At 37.4% G+C, this 15,875-nt stretch overlaps 2 protein-coding genes across 3 annotated transcripts in view; one reads left to right on the top strand and one right to left on the bottom strand.

Annotated features, from left to right (window-relative positions):
- TMEM209 (transmembrane protein 209) overlaps positions 1-12,702 on the bottom strand; it is a 31,610-nt gene extending 18,908 nt beyond the window's left edge. The window contains exons 1-6 of the mRNA XM_059074447.2: positions 12,624-12,702; positions 11,542-11,678; positions 11,345-11,403; positions 10,362-10,493; positions 9,661-9,899; positions 3,880-4,081 (exon numbers count right to left, since the gene is read on the bottom strand). Coding sequence (XP_058930430.1) covers positions 3,880-4,081; positions 9,661-9,899; positions 10,362-10,493; positions 11,345-11,403; positions 11,542-11,678 — 769 coding nt within the window. The 5' untranslated portion in view covers positions 12,624-12,702. The remainder of the gene's footprint in view (positions 1-3,879; positions 4,082-9,660; positions 9,900-10,361; positions 10,494-11,344; positions 11,404-11,541; positions 11,679-12,623) is intronic.
- SSMEM1 (serine rich single-pass membrane protein 1) overlaps positions 1-15,875 on the top strand; it is a 68,803-nt gene that overhangs the window by 28,825 nt on the left and 24,103 nt on the right. Inside the window, exon 1 of one of the 2 annotated variants that reach the window (XR_010842085.1) lies at positions 12,806-12,833. Coding sequence is in view for 1 of the 2 variants with exons in the window: in XM_067042162.1 (XP_066898263.1) it covers positions 14,981-15,163 (183 nt within the window). In the remaining variant the exon portion in view is untranslated. Of the gene's footprint in view, positions 12,834-14,865; positions 15,164-15,875 lie in introns of those variants that run through there. The other variant, XM_067042162.1, reaches the window with a different exon arrangement.

Genomic DNA, 15,875 nt, shown 5'->3' with positions numbered 1-15,875 from the left:
CTTTTAAAGAGCATGTTTAAAGTGACTGAGATAGGAAAAAGAATTGAAAACATAAGAACAAAACAAGATACTCTAAATCAGGCATATCTGAAAGAGAACCAAATGAAACTTTGAAAACTGAAAAAAGAAAAAAAAAAAAGACAAAGAGCTCAATGAGTCAGTTAAACAGCAGTTCAGACACTGCTGAAGAAAGAATTATCAGTCCAAACTGGCTAAAACAAACAAACTGTGGGATGAGGAGTAAAACAGAAAGCTCTTCTTTATAGAATGCCAAACCACTAAATGTAGAAGAAATGAAAGTATTAGAAAGTCTCCATTTTGCAACCACTACTGTATTAACTCACTCTGGACAGGATCATCAATGGATGCTAAAACCACTGGATGAAAGCCTGCTGGGGGAACAGGATAGTCACAAGTCTCAGAAGCATCACACTATAGATTGTTTATTAATTACGGAAGGGAAAAACTCTTACGAAGAAATCAGGCCATCACTATGACCAAGTGATCCTATTTAACTTTACCAATAAAGGGACAAAATGATATCATGTGTCCCCTGATGTGATATATTGAAGGGTACACACCACCACCTAAGTTGTATTCTTGCCAAAAATATATTTAAACTGAATCTAATAATGAGAAAATGATGACACAAATATAAATTTGCAAAACTAGCCTAATATCTTCAAAATGTAAATGTCATAAAAGACAAAAAAGAAAAACAAAAACTCACAAGTGTTCTAGATTAAGGAAGACAAAAGAAGCCTGACAAATGCAATACATGATCCTTGACGGGATCCTCCATCAGTAACAGAAAAAATAGCTACAAAGGTCATTATTGGGTCAACTGGAGGAAATGTAAGTATGAAGAATAGTAGTAACTTAAATATGAGAATCATACTGTAGTTAGAAAGGAAAATGTCCTTGCCCTTAGGAGATGCATGTGAAATACTTAGTGATTAAGTGGCCATTCAGCAAGAGTGTGTGTGTGAGAGAGGATATGTGAGTGCCTGTTTTCTCGCTGCTGGAGAAAGGAGCTATAAATATGTAAAGAGAGGAGGCTAGAACAAACCCTGTGTAGTTGGACTGGAATTGGAGGTATCATAGGAACTCATGGTTTTTAATATATGTAGATGGATAGACAGAGAAATATACAAATGGGTGTGTGTGTGTGTGTGTGTGTGTGTGTTTCCACATATATTTCCTAGCTGTCTGCTCAGTGGACCTAGATTAACCATGGCATATCCAGTGCCCAGACATTAATTTCTAAATATCTTTCTCCACTCAGCAATCATGGCCCCTTGGAGAAACAGACTAACTCCAGAGTTAGTTACTAGGGAAAGTGTAAGAGGAGCCTGGATTATCTTGAGGGAGGCAGGGGGTGGCATGGGGTGGGGGCAGTGTTCAAAGAATGACACCGACATGTCAAAAGAACACAGACTAGTGAAATCTGATATCTAACCATCAAAATAAATGACCTAATTGGAGAGAAGAAAAAGCTCCATCTTATAGTAGAATGCCAACAAATAAATGTAAAAGACAACGAAGTGAATGTACTTAATATCACTAAAGGATACACTTTATTTTTTTATTTTTTATTTTTTTTTGTGGTACGCGGGCCTCTCACTGTTGTGGCCTCTCCCATTGCGGGGCACAGGCTCCGGACGCGCAGGCTCAGCGGCCATGGCTCACGGGCCCAGCCGCTCCGCGGCATGTGGGATCTTCCCGGACCGGGGCACGAACCCGTATCCCCTGCATCGGCAGGCGGATTCTCAACCACTGCGCCACCAGGGAAGCCCTAAAGGATACACTTTAAAATGGTAAATCTTATGTATATTTTACCACTCACACAGAAAAAGTTTAAAAAACTTAAAAGGGATAAATAATGACGGAATGATGGAATTAGAAAGGCACTATGACAACCAACATAGTAATAATTAAATTTGCAAAGATTATTAAAAGGGTGTTAAAACTATTAAGTGAAAATTTGATGAGGAACAGAATATTTATAGTCTCAAAGTAGTTCCCCACAAAATAACTATTAATTATTTACAAATACTTAAATAAAAATACTTAATTACCTAAAACCTATGGGTACAGAAGGGTTAAAAGTATACAGACAGATATAGGTATACAAGGCAAATATTAACCAAAAGAAAACTAGTATAGCTGTGTTAATTTCAGACAAAATAGATTTGAAGGCAAAAAGCCTAAGAGATAAAGATAAAAGGAGTAATTGACTAGAAGGATATTCTGAATTTACACGCATTTATAATAATATCATGTATATTTAGCAAATCTAACAGAGTTATGAGGAGACATTTAATGGGAAACAATCAGTGGGAGCATTTAACACACTTTCTTAGTAACTAATAAATCAAGCAGATAAAAATTAATAAGACTTCTCTGGTGGCGCAGTGGTTAAGAATCCACCTGCCAATGCAGGGGACACGGGTTCGACCCCTGGTCTGGGAAGATCCCACATGCCGCGGAGCAACTAAGCCCGTGCGCCACAATGACTGAGCCCGCGTGCCTAGAGCCTGTGCTCCGCAACAAGAGAAGCCACCACAATGAGAATCCTGCACACCAACGAAGAATAGCCCCCGCTCACCACAACTAGAGAAAGCCTGCATGCAGCAACGAAGACCAAACACAGCCATAAATAAATAAATTTTAAAAATAACACCATCATGAAGCTTGACTCAATGAGCAAACATGAAGCCCAATATTTAGAGTCTATGCATTCTTTTCAATATACCAAGAACCACTCATAAAAAGTGGTCATAAATAGCAGGCCTAAATACAAGTCTCAAAAAATATAAAAATATTAATAGGGTACAGATCAAAATCTCTAGCCAGAGTACAATTAACTTAGGAAAAAACAGATAACAAAGCCTTTCATTTCACATATTTGGAAATTAAAAGCAACACCAATCACCAATAATACTTCTAAACAATATTTCTAAATAACTCCTACATGTCAATGAAGAAATAAAAATGGAAGTCAGAAAATACCTGGATATGACAAAAATATGTAGAGGGTACATAGGATTCTTTGTATTCCACTATAATTTTCAGTATCCTTGAAATATTTCAAAATTTAAAAAGAAGAAAAAGCATGTATCAACAAATAACAAGATAATATTGTTTCTTTGACATTTGTGGCACTTTCAGGCAAAATTAAATTAAAAATCAATAGAGAGATTTCAAGTGACACCAAGAGCCATGGTCCAATAACTGGCTTCCTCACTGTGGCCATGCTTTAGCACCTATGTGCTTTCTGTGAAAGTTCCTCAGGGGGAAAAATCATTACTCGGCTCAATAGCCTAACTTGGTTTCAATAATAGACTTTGTAATAATCAAATCCACCCCAAATAGATTAAGATTTGCTAACACTGTTTCCCAAGGCAAACTAGAGAAAAGTTAAAAAATGTTCTGAAAACAACAGCACTTCTGGAGTAAATCCATGCTCTCTCCAGCCTCCCTGCCACACCAACCTTCCCAAGGAATACCTGAAAGGAGACAACTATCACTTCACTAAGCTCTGCTGCGGACCGCATCAAAAACAGTTTTATGACCTCAACTTTTAAACAAATAATAACTTACATTATATGAAAAAGCTTTCAATCGTAATGTAGACAAAAGGTTCAATATTTCTGTTAGCTCAGCTATATTTTACATCTTAAATTTTGGTGAACTTAATTCTTCTAACTGAACAAAATACAAAAACAAAATATATTTCTCTCCTAAGCTACACAAGGTGTATTACTAAAGGACTTAAACATTTATGTATGGGATCAAAGTAACAAAAATAATAGGTTGAAGATAACGTAAAATGACACAAAAATATGTACATTAGATCTAAATAAAATATATATGTACCCAGCTTAACTCTATGCTGTTTCTCTTCTTCACTTCTAAGAAAAGTATCCAAGGTTCGTAGGTCTGTCATGTAGTCTTCTTTGTCAGTAGGGGAGTTGTAGATGGTGGGTGAAGAACGGTAGCGAGACCTCAATCCACTGTTCTCCACTGGTCCAACGGTGGTAGGGTATGGAGAAGATGGAGAGGGACTATAGCTGGCCAACTATACAAAATGAAAGAACTTTATTTTATTTTTCTTTAACTGAAATTTCTGTTTTGGTTTTTGACTTTCAAAAAGTACACACCAATTAGAATGGCCAAAATCCAGAGCACTGACAACACCAAATGCTGACGAGGATGTAGAGTAACAGGAACTTGGATTCATTGCTGGTGAGAATGCAAAACAGTCACTTTGGAAGACAGTTTGGCAGTTTCTTACAGAACTAAATGTACTATTACTATAACAAACATCCTCCTCCTTGGCATTTACCCCCAAAAGCTGAAAATTTATGTTCATACAAAGACCTGCACACACAGACGTTTATAATAAACTTTACTCGTAACTGTCAAAACTTGGAAGCAACCAAGATGTCTTCATTAGGTCAATGGATAAACTGTGGTACATCCAGATGATGGAATATTATTCAGCACTAAAGGAAATGAGCTAGCAAGCCATAAAAAGACATAGAGGAAACTTAAATGCATATTACTAAGTGAAAGAAGCCAATCTGAAAAGGCTACATATTGTACGATTGTGGAAAAGGTTGGGGTAGGGGGAGGATGTATAAGTGGAGCACAAAGGATTTTTAGGACAATGAAATTACTCTGTATGAAACCGTAATGGTGGATACATGTCGTATGTGTGTCCAGACACATAGACTGTACATCACCAAGAGTGAATGCTAATGTAAACTATGGACTCTGGGTGATAATGATGTGTTAGCGTAGGCTCTTCTATTCGTACAACTCTGCAGCAAGCTGTTGATAGCAGGGGAAGCTGTGCCTGTGCGAGGGGCAGGAGTACACAGAAAATCTCTTCTATTCCTCTCAATTCTGCTGTGAACTTGAAACTGTTCTAAAAATAGTCTATTTTCCAAAAAAGTAATATACGTATATTTTAAAAAATGAAAAGCATGAAGAAAATAAGCCATACTTGTAACTCTACCACCTAGAGATACTATAATCCTTTTTCACATTTCATGTATTTTCAACTCTTTAAATGTACATATATGTTAATATATTTTTGTTTTTATATAATTGAGGTAATACCCTTTAGCATTATAGTTTTTTTAAAGTTAACAAGAATTTTTCTATAAAAATCCTTTGTAAATATTCTTACTAGCTATATAATACTTCATAATACAAATCTATCATAATTTATTTTTACATTCTTATATTATAGATACTTGGATTGTCTAAAATTTTTGGTTACTGTAAATAATGTTATGATCAGCATCTTTGTGCATAAATCTTTGCTTAATTTCTGATGACTTCCTTTAGGAGATCCCTAGAACTGAAATGACTTGATCAAAGCATATGAACATTTTTAATACACATTTCCATTCTATTAAATGAAAATGTTGTACTAAGTTATACTCCTATCAGAAGAGAATAGATAGGAATACCTATTTTGGTATGTGTCCATCAGCATTACTATTTAAAAATATTAATGATATATAAAATTTAAAAAAATGTGTATTTAATTTGCATTTTCCTTATACTTATTAAGTTAAGCACCTTAAAAATACAATTACTTGTCAGTAGTATTACCTATTATATTAACTTACTCCAGTACATTGACATTTTTTTCTACTGGGGTTTCATGATCAATTTATATTAGTTTGTAATAAATTAAGGATTAACAAATTTTATAATATTTAATGCTGTTTACAAATAAAAATGTTAATCCTCTTCCACATTGATTTTTCTTTTATTTCAATTAACATGTTAAATCCTTATATATATTATGACTGTATTTGGGCTACTGTTTCATTAACTGGTTTTATCTTGCTCAAGGGGCATAATATTTTATGCTTCATTTATATTAGCTTATTTCATCCTCTCAATAAGTGGTAAATATTATTACTGTATTAATTTTAGGTGTAAGAGGTTAGGTAACTTGCTCAAGATCATACCAGGACACCATTCCAGTTTTCTGACTCTATTCTGTTCCAAGGCAGTGATTTCCACCATTCTGTCTTCCAGGTCACTTATCCATTCTTCCGCCTCAGTTATTCTATTATTCCTTCTAGTGTATTTTTCATTTCAGTTATTGTATTGTTCATCTGTTTTTTAGTTCTTCTAGGTCTTTGTTAAACATTTCTTGCATCTTCTCAATCTTTGCCTCCATTCTTTTTCCGAGATCCTGGATCATCTTCACTATCATTATTCTGAATTCTTTTTCTGGAGGGTTGCCTGTTTCCACTTCATTTAGTTGTTTTCCTGAGGTTTTATCTCAGACATAATCCTCTGCTTTTTCATTTTGTCTAACTTTCTGTGATTGTGGTTTTCGTTCTGCAGGCTGCAAGATTGTAGCTCTTGCTTCTGCTGTCTGCCCTCTGGTGGATGAGGCTATCTAAGAGGGACTGGGTCTTGCTCAGTAAAACTTGTCTGCTGATGGGTGGGGCTGTGTTCCCTCCCTGTTAGTTGTTTGGCCTGAGGTGACCCAGCACTGGAGCCTACAGGATATATGGTGGGGTAGCCTCCAGGAGGGCTCACGCCAGTGAGTACTTCCCAGAACTGCTGCTGCCAGTGCCCCTGTCCCCACTGTAAGCCTCAGCCACCCCCCACCTCTGCAGGAGACCCTCCAACACTAGTGGGTAGGTTGGTTCAGTCTCCTATGGGGTCACTGCTCCTTCCCCTGGGTCCTGATGTGCACAAGACTTTGTGTGTGCCCTCCAAGAGTGGAGTCTCTGTTTCCCCCAGTCCTGTGGAAGTCCTGCAACCAAATCCTGCAGGGCTTCAAAGTCAGATTCTCTGGGGATTCCTACTCACATTGCCAGACCCCCTGACATGGTGCTCAGAACTTTCACTCCAGTAGAAGTTCTGTGGTATAATTGTTCTCCAGTTTGTGGGTTGCTCACCTGGTGGGTATAGGATTTGATTTTATCATGATTGTGCCCCTCCTACTGTCTCAATGTGGCTTCTCCTTTGTCTTTGGTTGTGGGGTATCCTTTTTGGTGGGTTCCAGTGTCTTCCTGTTGATGGTTGTTCAGCAGTTAGTTGTGATCTCAGTGCTCTTGCAAGAAGAGATGAGCACATGTCCTACTCTGCCATCTTGAACCAATCTCCTCCAGTTTTCTAACTCTGGAGCTTACACTTCTAACATGTTTTATTGGATCAGAACGATCTGTTCATACAATAGCAAAATGTTGACAACTGGTGAAGATGGGTAATAGATACGCAGGAGTTCACTATACTTGTCCCTTCATTTTTGTGTATGTTTGAATATTTCCATAATCAAAAGTTTAAAAAGTAAATGTTTCTTGAAAATTTAAAAGAACTCAATGGTAAAACTTCTGGGCCCTAATGTGTTCTGTGGATGTATTTGATTAATAGTTTTAAATTTTTCTTCCTTGATTTATTTAGGTTTTCTACTACTTTGTCAATTTTAGCATTTTATTTTTTTAAAACATCTTTATTGGAGTATAATAGCTTTACAATGGTGTGTTAATTTCTGCTTTATAACAAAGTGAATCAGTTATACATATGTCCCCATATCTCTTCCCTCTTGCATCTCCTTCCCTCCCACCCTCCCTATCACACCACTCTAGGTGGTCACAAGCACCAAGCTGATCTCCCTGTGCTATGCGGCTGCTTCCCACTAGCTATCTATTTTACGTTTGGTAGTGTATATACGTCCATGCCACTCTCTCACTTTGTCCCAGATTACCTTTCCCCCTCCCCATATCCTCAAGTCCATTCTCTAGTAGGTCTGCATCTTTATTCCCGTCTTGCCCGTAGGTTCTTCTGACCATTTTTTCTTTTTTTTTTGATTCCATATATATGTGTTAGCATACGGTATTTGTTTTTCCTTTTCTGACTTACTTCACTCTGTATGACAGTCTCTAGGTCCATCTACCTCACTACAAATAACTCAGTTTCGTTCCTTTTTATGGCTCAGTAATATTCCATTGTATATATGTGCCACATCTTCTTTATCCACTCATCTGTTGATGGACACTTAGGTTGCTTCCATGTCCTCGCTATTGTAAATAGAGCTGCAATGAACATTTTGGTACATGACTCTTTATGAACTATGGTTTTCTCAGGGTATGTGCCCAGTAGTGGGAATGCTGGGTCGTACAGTAGCTCTATTTTTAGTTTTTTAAGGAACCTCCATACTGTTCTCCATAGTCGCTGTATCAATTTTAGCATTTTTTTCCCCAGAAAAATAATTATTCATTTCAATAATTTTTCCAAAGTATTACTTTGGTTCAACAGACACATATAGCATCTATATTCCATACACTGTGCTAAGGAAACAAAGATGAGTAAAAACATATAATCTTGTGCTCAAGGTTATAATATAGTAGAAAACAAGATAATTAAGCAATGTTATGAGCTTTATGTACAGAGCTAATTAGTAGATACTAATAATAGTTTTTAAGAAATAAAAATAAGTTAAATATTCAAGAGTAAACTAGGGTATATCCACTAGATGAGTACTAAGTAGCCATTAAACAGAAATCATGTTTAGGTGGTAGAATGATGAGTGATTTTTTTCTACTAATTTCCTAACTTTCTGTAATGATCATATGGTACTCCTCCCATGAAAACAAAGTAAAACTATTTTAAAAAGTCATATTTACCTATGGGTTATGAATTACCCTCATAATATTTAACTTATATAAAATTTTCTAAATTCCATTACTTGCCAAAATTATTAGGTAACCAGTAGTATGGAATTTCATTACAGAGAAATATTATGTAAAAGGGTAAGGGCAGACAATGTGTTGATTTCATTTCCAGACATTTCTCATTTAACTATAGAAATATTAGTCTAACTAGTGACAGCATCTGAATATGTTACCATCCCAGGAATTCCCTGGCGGTCCAGTGGTTAGGACTCCGTGCTTCCACTGCAGGGAACACGGGTTCAATCCCTGGTCAGGGAAGTAAGATCCTGCAAGCCACGTGGTGTGGCCAAAAAAAAGTACTTGAAAATGTGACCATCCCTCTTTGACTGCCTCTTTTATAGCCTTATGCATCAGGCAGGAGTCACAATTTCAAATTTGTCAATTTTGTTTCTATCAAGCCTAAAAATTAAAACAAAATTCCACTCTACCGTGGGAGATGGAATGAAGGTTTCTAATCATCCTATGGAGAGTATTCATACTCAAGAGTCAAGTTACATGACAATCCCAGTTTCTAGCTTAGAAGATACTTCAATATGATGAAAAGCACTACTATTCTATAAGGATATACAAAAGTTTCAAATAAAGAAGCAAAGAAAGAGGGAAAACATAAGTAAAGGAAACTAAAGTAAAAAATCATCATAATTTCAACTTGTTTTTAAGACTGCAGAAAGATCCTAGATGGTGAACCTCAGTTCGTTATCTTTTCAAAAGCTAAATGTTTTCTTTTGTTTTAAGATGTGATATAAAGAACTTCTAACTGGTGTCAGGAAATCTGGCTTCTATTTTTAGCTCTTAAATGGGCAATTTGGGCAAGTGAATTATCCACTGGTCCTGGGTTTCTTCACTGATAAAACAAGGAGTTTCGACTCACTAGATGATTTTCAATTCAAACCTCCCAATTCTAAAATAGTAATGTGACTGGCCAAGAGAAAAGAGTCATTACCTTGTTATAACCACTGATGGGTGAGTAGGTCACTCCAGGGCTATAAGAACCACTCCCACCTGATGACAGACCTTGTAGCTGAGGGCTGTATCCAGTTATACAGCTGGTGGTGAACTTGGGGCTGGTACTCGGTGAGCGAGATGGGCTATAACTTAATACACTCTGACCCTGAATTGAAGAAGGTGGAGAGGGAGGGATTTGGGGTGCTGCCAGATCACATGGAGGAGTAGTCTGTACAACTAGAAGGAACAAACAAATAATTGTGTAAGTATAAATAAAATTTCTATGAAAACAGATTTAATGAACTGAATCTTTTCCTTCAGGAAAAGGGCAAGTAATAGAGTGACCTGGTTGTTAAATTACATAAAGTATTACTACCAAAGGACACAAATGGTTGTTTACCATTTCCATAGAATTCAAAATAAGAAATTGGCTTTAATGTAGCAAAAGTTAGTCATTTAATTTTAACAGTAATTAAACAATGGAACAAACTTCCATGAGGCTGTGAATGTTACTCAGTTTATATAAATAGGAAAGGTAATCATTGATTTAAGACCATTTATTGTAGAACTGTTTAATATAGTTGAACCAGATGGCCTTAGAAGTCCCTTCTAGCTGAGTCTATGAGAAGAGAAAATTAAATTGAGAAAGATTTATTGCCAGCCTTTCACCCACCTTTACAAAAGATATGAAACACTTACCAGCTGTTTTCAACCCTAAAAGTGTTTGCTGTCCAGGGCTAACAACCAGACTTGTTGGTGCCACAGTGTACTTGAAATATCTCCAAAAATCAAATAAAGCATTTAGGCTGAAGAGAGATGCAAGGGCAAGCTCTGGAAGAGAACAATTTATTTATTTTTTAAAAGGGGGGTGGAACATTTAAAGGGGGGAAACAAAACCATGCATACTTTAGCAAATTAACAACAAAATTGAAAACTATCTTCTTATTCCTCATAAGAGTTACCACTTCACTTAATGAATGTCTATTACGTGTAGGGCCTTTACCAGTGAGTTTCAAAATATTATCACTAATCCTTACAACCTTTTACAGTAAACATTTTCACCTTCATTTTAAAGATCAACCACCAGTTGTAAAGAAGTCAAGTGACTTTTGCAGTAGCTCACGGCTAGTTATTGAAGCCATGATTCTAACTCAGGTATGCAGATTCCAAAACTCTTGCTCTTCCACTTGCCACACCACTTCCCTATCGCAGACTTTAGCTTAATGTATGTATTAGACTTTGGAATTTACTTCAATGGCCATAAGGACCCTTTATACCCAAGGACTACTGAAGAGAAGACAGAGAGGAAGGATGAGGAAACTGAGGAAGCCATCAATGGAGTAGAAATCGGGCTGATCTTGAAAGGTGAAAAGGTAGAGAAGTAGGGAAGGCAATTCAGGGAGACAAATACAAACACAAATCTTAACAGCTCCAAACTTTATTTTTCCTCACAGAACTCATGATTATCTGGAATCGTATTATTAATTTGACTGTCTCTTCTACTAGAATATTCCTTCCATGATGGCAGGGACCTTGTTCCCCTCCTGGTGTATTCCCAGTTTTGGGAACACAGCAGGCACTCAAATACTTGTCGAATAAAGGAATGAATACTAAGCTGAATTAAACTGGAACGCAGTTTTTCACCGGGAGTAACTACATAGCAGTGAAAATTAATTACTTACCTATATACCAAAGGGGCCAGTGTGTCACATTATAATATGAACTAATCAATTTTCCAGTCCTGAAAAAATTTTAAAGGCTTTTTAATAATAACAAAATAAAACCACACCAAAAATCAAAACAAACACAAAACCTGTGAAACCAACCATTGGCCTCTTACATTTTCACTTTTTCCCCCCTTTTTGGCTAATTAACTTACATTTCAGTATATATCATTCCAGCCATAGATACATTTAGGAGTCCCCAGGCTAAAACCACTTTCCTAGCTTCTGTTTCTTTTCTCATCTTAATGGTTCTGTCAATAAGGGAAGCACTAGGGTTTGGCTCCTGTTGCATCTGTTCAAAATCAAAAAGCACGAGAATTAATTAAAAGAAACAACTTCTCCATTTAAGAAATCAAACTTGTTATAAGGTAACTAAAAATTGCATCTACTTTTCCTCATCTTCAAATGTCTTTCTTAACTTTTTCTAATTTTAATATTAGCATATGAAAAGGGAACCCTAAATTACAGCTTCATTGGCACCACATTGTAATCAACAGAGAAGTGGCTGTTTCCTTCAGAGAATAATTTAACACTTCCAATAAAGAAAAATATCTTATTTTGTAATTTAAGGGTTAGTGGTTATGTCTGCAATTACACCCTGTTGTGTTTTTGGAATATATCACAAGGACTAGGTCAAGGGCTATAAGAAATTCAAAATACCAAGTTTTGGGAGAAAGTATTCCAAATAAGATATGTCATTAACTCTCCTCCCACATGCTCGTGCATAAGTCATTAACTGTCTATGATCTTTATTTAACAACTCTACACACGACCGACACACGCCAGAGATCTCTGATTCATGTTGCTGAGAAAATAGGATTTAAGTTTGAGAAGGGCGAGTACTCATGGTGTGAAGGGGATACGGGTGAGTTGGGGAGAGTGAGCAGTTTGGGTCCACTTTAGGATTTATTATTTCCTCTGTTTTCCTAGGCCTCATCTCTTGCAGACAAGTGTTAAGACTTGTTCCAGATATATGGAGTCGTATCCCACAGAGTAAGAGCAGTACCCTTCCCGCCACCCTGCCACCGAGTCAACACTACCCAGTGCGGAGAGCTTCCCTCCCCGGCTCTCGCAGCACAAACTTTATGGCTTCTTTCCTCCTTTCCACCACGGGTAGTGGGAGGTCTGGCCACACTCCCCTTTGGCTGAACCCTCGCCAGGTCCGCAGGCGCGTAACTCCCAAGACCCGCGTGGACTCAAGAGTCCAGACACCACAAAGATAACCCCGAAAACGCACCGTGTTCTTCGCCCGGAAGCGGCTGGCTACCGCCACTCTCCACTGCACATGCGCGAAGCCAAGCGTTAAGGGGAAAGCGACTGGCTTGTGGGGATACAGTTACAAGAAGAACGAGACTGTCTCTTCTCGCGAGAAGAGGGGAGTGGGGGAGGGACAGGGGCTAGGAGCGTTACCAGGGAAACAGCCGTTGGATTTTTGGCGCCCGTTCAGGTGAGGGGGGAAAGCTGAGCAGCAAAAATTTAGACCAGGTTCTGAACCCGCAGTAAAAAGTAGTAACTATAAGAAAATGAATTTCTATATATTAATATAACTCTAGCTTCCTTAGGGCGCTTATGGACACATTTTTAAGCAGATTTTATTAAGCAGGGGGGCGAAGTGTAGGATACAGAGTACTTGGTGATGGGTCCAGACACCATCAGCAATGACAAAGCATTTCTCATACCTCTGTATTAAAAAAAAAAAAAAAATTAAGTGTTCTGACCCGATGTAAATTCTAAAATATCCGTGTAACGAGGGTGCAGCAGTAACAAGAAAAACCAAATTGTTTTGTTAAAGTTGTTGGTGGTTTTGAGGGTTTTCTTTTTTTAAAAAAACACGACTTTTCCTGCATATTCTTTGGAAGAATTTCTAATCCTGAGGAAAAGGTTCATCAGGGAGTTCAGATTGCTTTAATCTAACAAATACAAACGCTCACAATGTGCCGCTGAGCCGCGCGGGGATGTGAAAAGAAAATCTTCCCTGGTTACCGCCTGGAGGAGCTCAGCCCGGGGGAGGCCGTTAGGTTCACTAGAAAGGCAAGTGAGGTGGGGCGCAGTGAGCCCCGAGGAGTCGCGGCGGGCCCAGCCCTGGATCCCCGCGAGCTTCCTGGAGGAGGCGACGAGGGCCTAAAGCAGACCGGCATGGTCCAGGATGCGTGCGCAGGGTCTGGAGACTTGCTCGTGGGGATGCGAAGTGTGGCTCTAATAAAAACATCACGCCGTGTCATAATTAGCTAATGGATTGTTATATCTTGTACGTCCCAGTGACCAAAATTTTTTCCTAAAATGCTCCTAAAGTCCAATAGAAGAAAATGAAGTTTCCTTGTGGTATTGCATGTTAATGAAAATCTGCAGGTATGCTGTGCTCTTAAAGATCTAACCAATGTTTTTGAAGTGGAGTTTTTATACTTTTTAGATTGCCTTAGCAGCAATGGTGTTTTGCTCTAGTTTTAGATATAGAGATGAACTAACTTGAAAATTGTGCAAATGTACAGTCAAAGTTAGAATACAAGTTTCCTCCCCAACCCATGTCTGACTCTTTCATAAGAAGAAATTGTGCATGTTTGATGTAATTCACAACAGGTACATCTATGTTTTCCCTCTTAATGTAATCTGTGAATTACTGTGCATTTATTCAAGGCTTAAAAAGGAACACTACTGCTACCTAAATTAGATGCATTGTTGGCATTATGTATTAGTTTGCTAGGGTTCCCATAGCAAAATACTACAGACTGGGTGGCTTAAACAACAGAAATTAATTTTTTCACAGTTGTAGAGGTTGGAAATGTGAGATCAAGGTGCCAGCAGGATTGGTTTCTCCTGAGCCTTGTGTCCTTTGGCTTGCAGATGGCCCCTTTCTCTCTGTGTCCTCACATGGCCTTTTTTTCCTGTGCTTGCACATCCCTTATGTCTCTTCCTTTTCTCATAAGAAGAACAGTCATTTTGGATTAGGGCCCCAACCTTATGACTTCATTTAACCTTAATTACCTCTTTAAAGTCCATAACTCCAATTATAGCCAAATTGGGGCTTGGGGCTTCAACATAGGCATTTTGGGGAACACAATTCAGTCAATAATACATTAGAACTGTGTATGTTAATTTACAATGATATTATATATATCAAAGAGACTGAAAAAATGAATGGATACCTCAGAGACTTAGATTTTAAAGACATTAAAGTACTTCCTTGGTGGTCCCTGGTGGTCTGTGCTTCCAATGCAGGGGGCATGGGTTTGATCCCTGGTTGGGCAAGTTCTGCATGCCATGTGGTACAGCCAAAAAAAAGAACCAAACAGACATTAAAATACTGTACTTAAAGAAAATACCGTGTATACAAGTTTCAGGACAAAAAAAAAAAAGATTATGGCAGAATGCACCATATTGAGATATGGGGCATATACCTTAAACTTTCATAGAAGTGATTTAGACAAATCTTCCAAAAACTTAGTAATCCAAGAAGTGTTTGTCAGTTCCTGTCATAGTTACTGAAGAATATGTCATAATAGGTTGCCAAGGAAGTTGTCATACACATGGAGTGAAGTACTTCCCAGTCTTCTTCATCCCTTTGAGCATGTTTTATTTTCAAAGCAAGAAGCCATCATGGGAGACCTTTTTTCTTTATTTTGGGAGGTGGATCCTCCCCCCATACCTATAAGTTTTACCATTCCAAATCAAGATTATGAATGCCAGAAGGATGACTCTTGTGGGACAATAGGGAACTTCCTGCTTTGGTATTTTGTCATTATATTGGTCCTGATGTTCTTCTCTCGGGCTTCTGTCTGGGTAGGATATCCTTTTTCATTTTAAATAATATATTTACTGTATACTAGGGGATTTTCCATAAAATAAATTTATTTTACATTGGTGAAACTACTTTTTAAAAGTTTGTCTTCTAGTTTTAAAAATAATGCAGTATCATTCTAGAGAACCCAAGAATATAGAAAAGGATGAAGAAGAAAATATAAACTACTGTAGTCCTATTTCCCAGAGATAACCACTGTTAACAGTTTGGAGTATGTTCTAGTGTTTTTCTTTTTCTGTATCACAGTATATCTCTCTTCATCTATCTTTGATCTTAGATGGTTGGCATATTTTATATATTTTTATAACCTGCTTTTTTAAACTTAATATTATATTGTAATCATTCCTCAAATTATATTTACAGAGCAGCACTCTTAACGACTGCATAATTTTGTCTTATGGTTGCACCATAACAAATCTGCAATTCTGAGATATTTAGGTGGTTCTCAGTTTGTCCAAATGCTAAGTAATGCTGGGATAAACTTCCCTACTGGTTAATGACCTCCAAATTCCTTTTGTAGCTGTGTGATTCTAATCAAAGATACAGAAGTTGTCATATTTATAGGATACATGTTGTAGGATTTTGGGTTTTTAGAATGAGGCATTACATTCTCCACATAGAAAAAGATACAGAACTAAACTAAACAGAGCTGAAGTCACCACTCTAGACCACCTAATAGCAGAAAAAATGCCA

Source organism: Kogia breviceps, chromosome 9, assembly GCF_026419965.1.
Source record: "Kogia breviceps isolate mKogBre1 chromosome 9, mKogBre1 haplotype 1, whole genome shotgun sequence".
NCBI classification, from domain to species: Eukaryota; Metazoa; Chordata; class Mammalia; order Artiodactyla; family Physeteridae; genus Kogia; species Kogia breviceps.
This window is presented reverse-complemented; position numbering and strand designations above follow the sequence as displayed.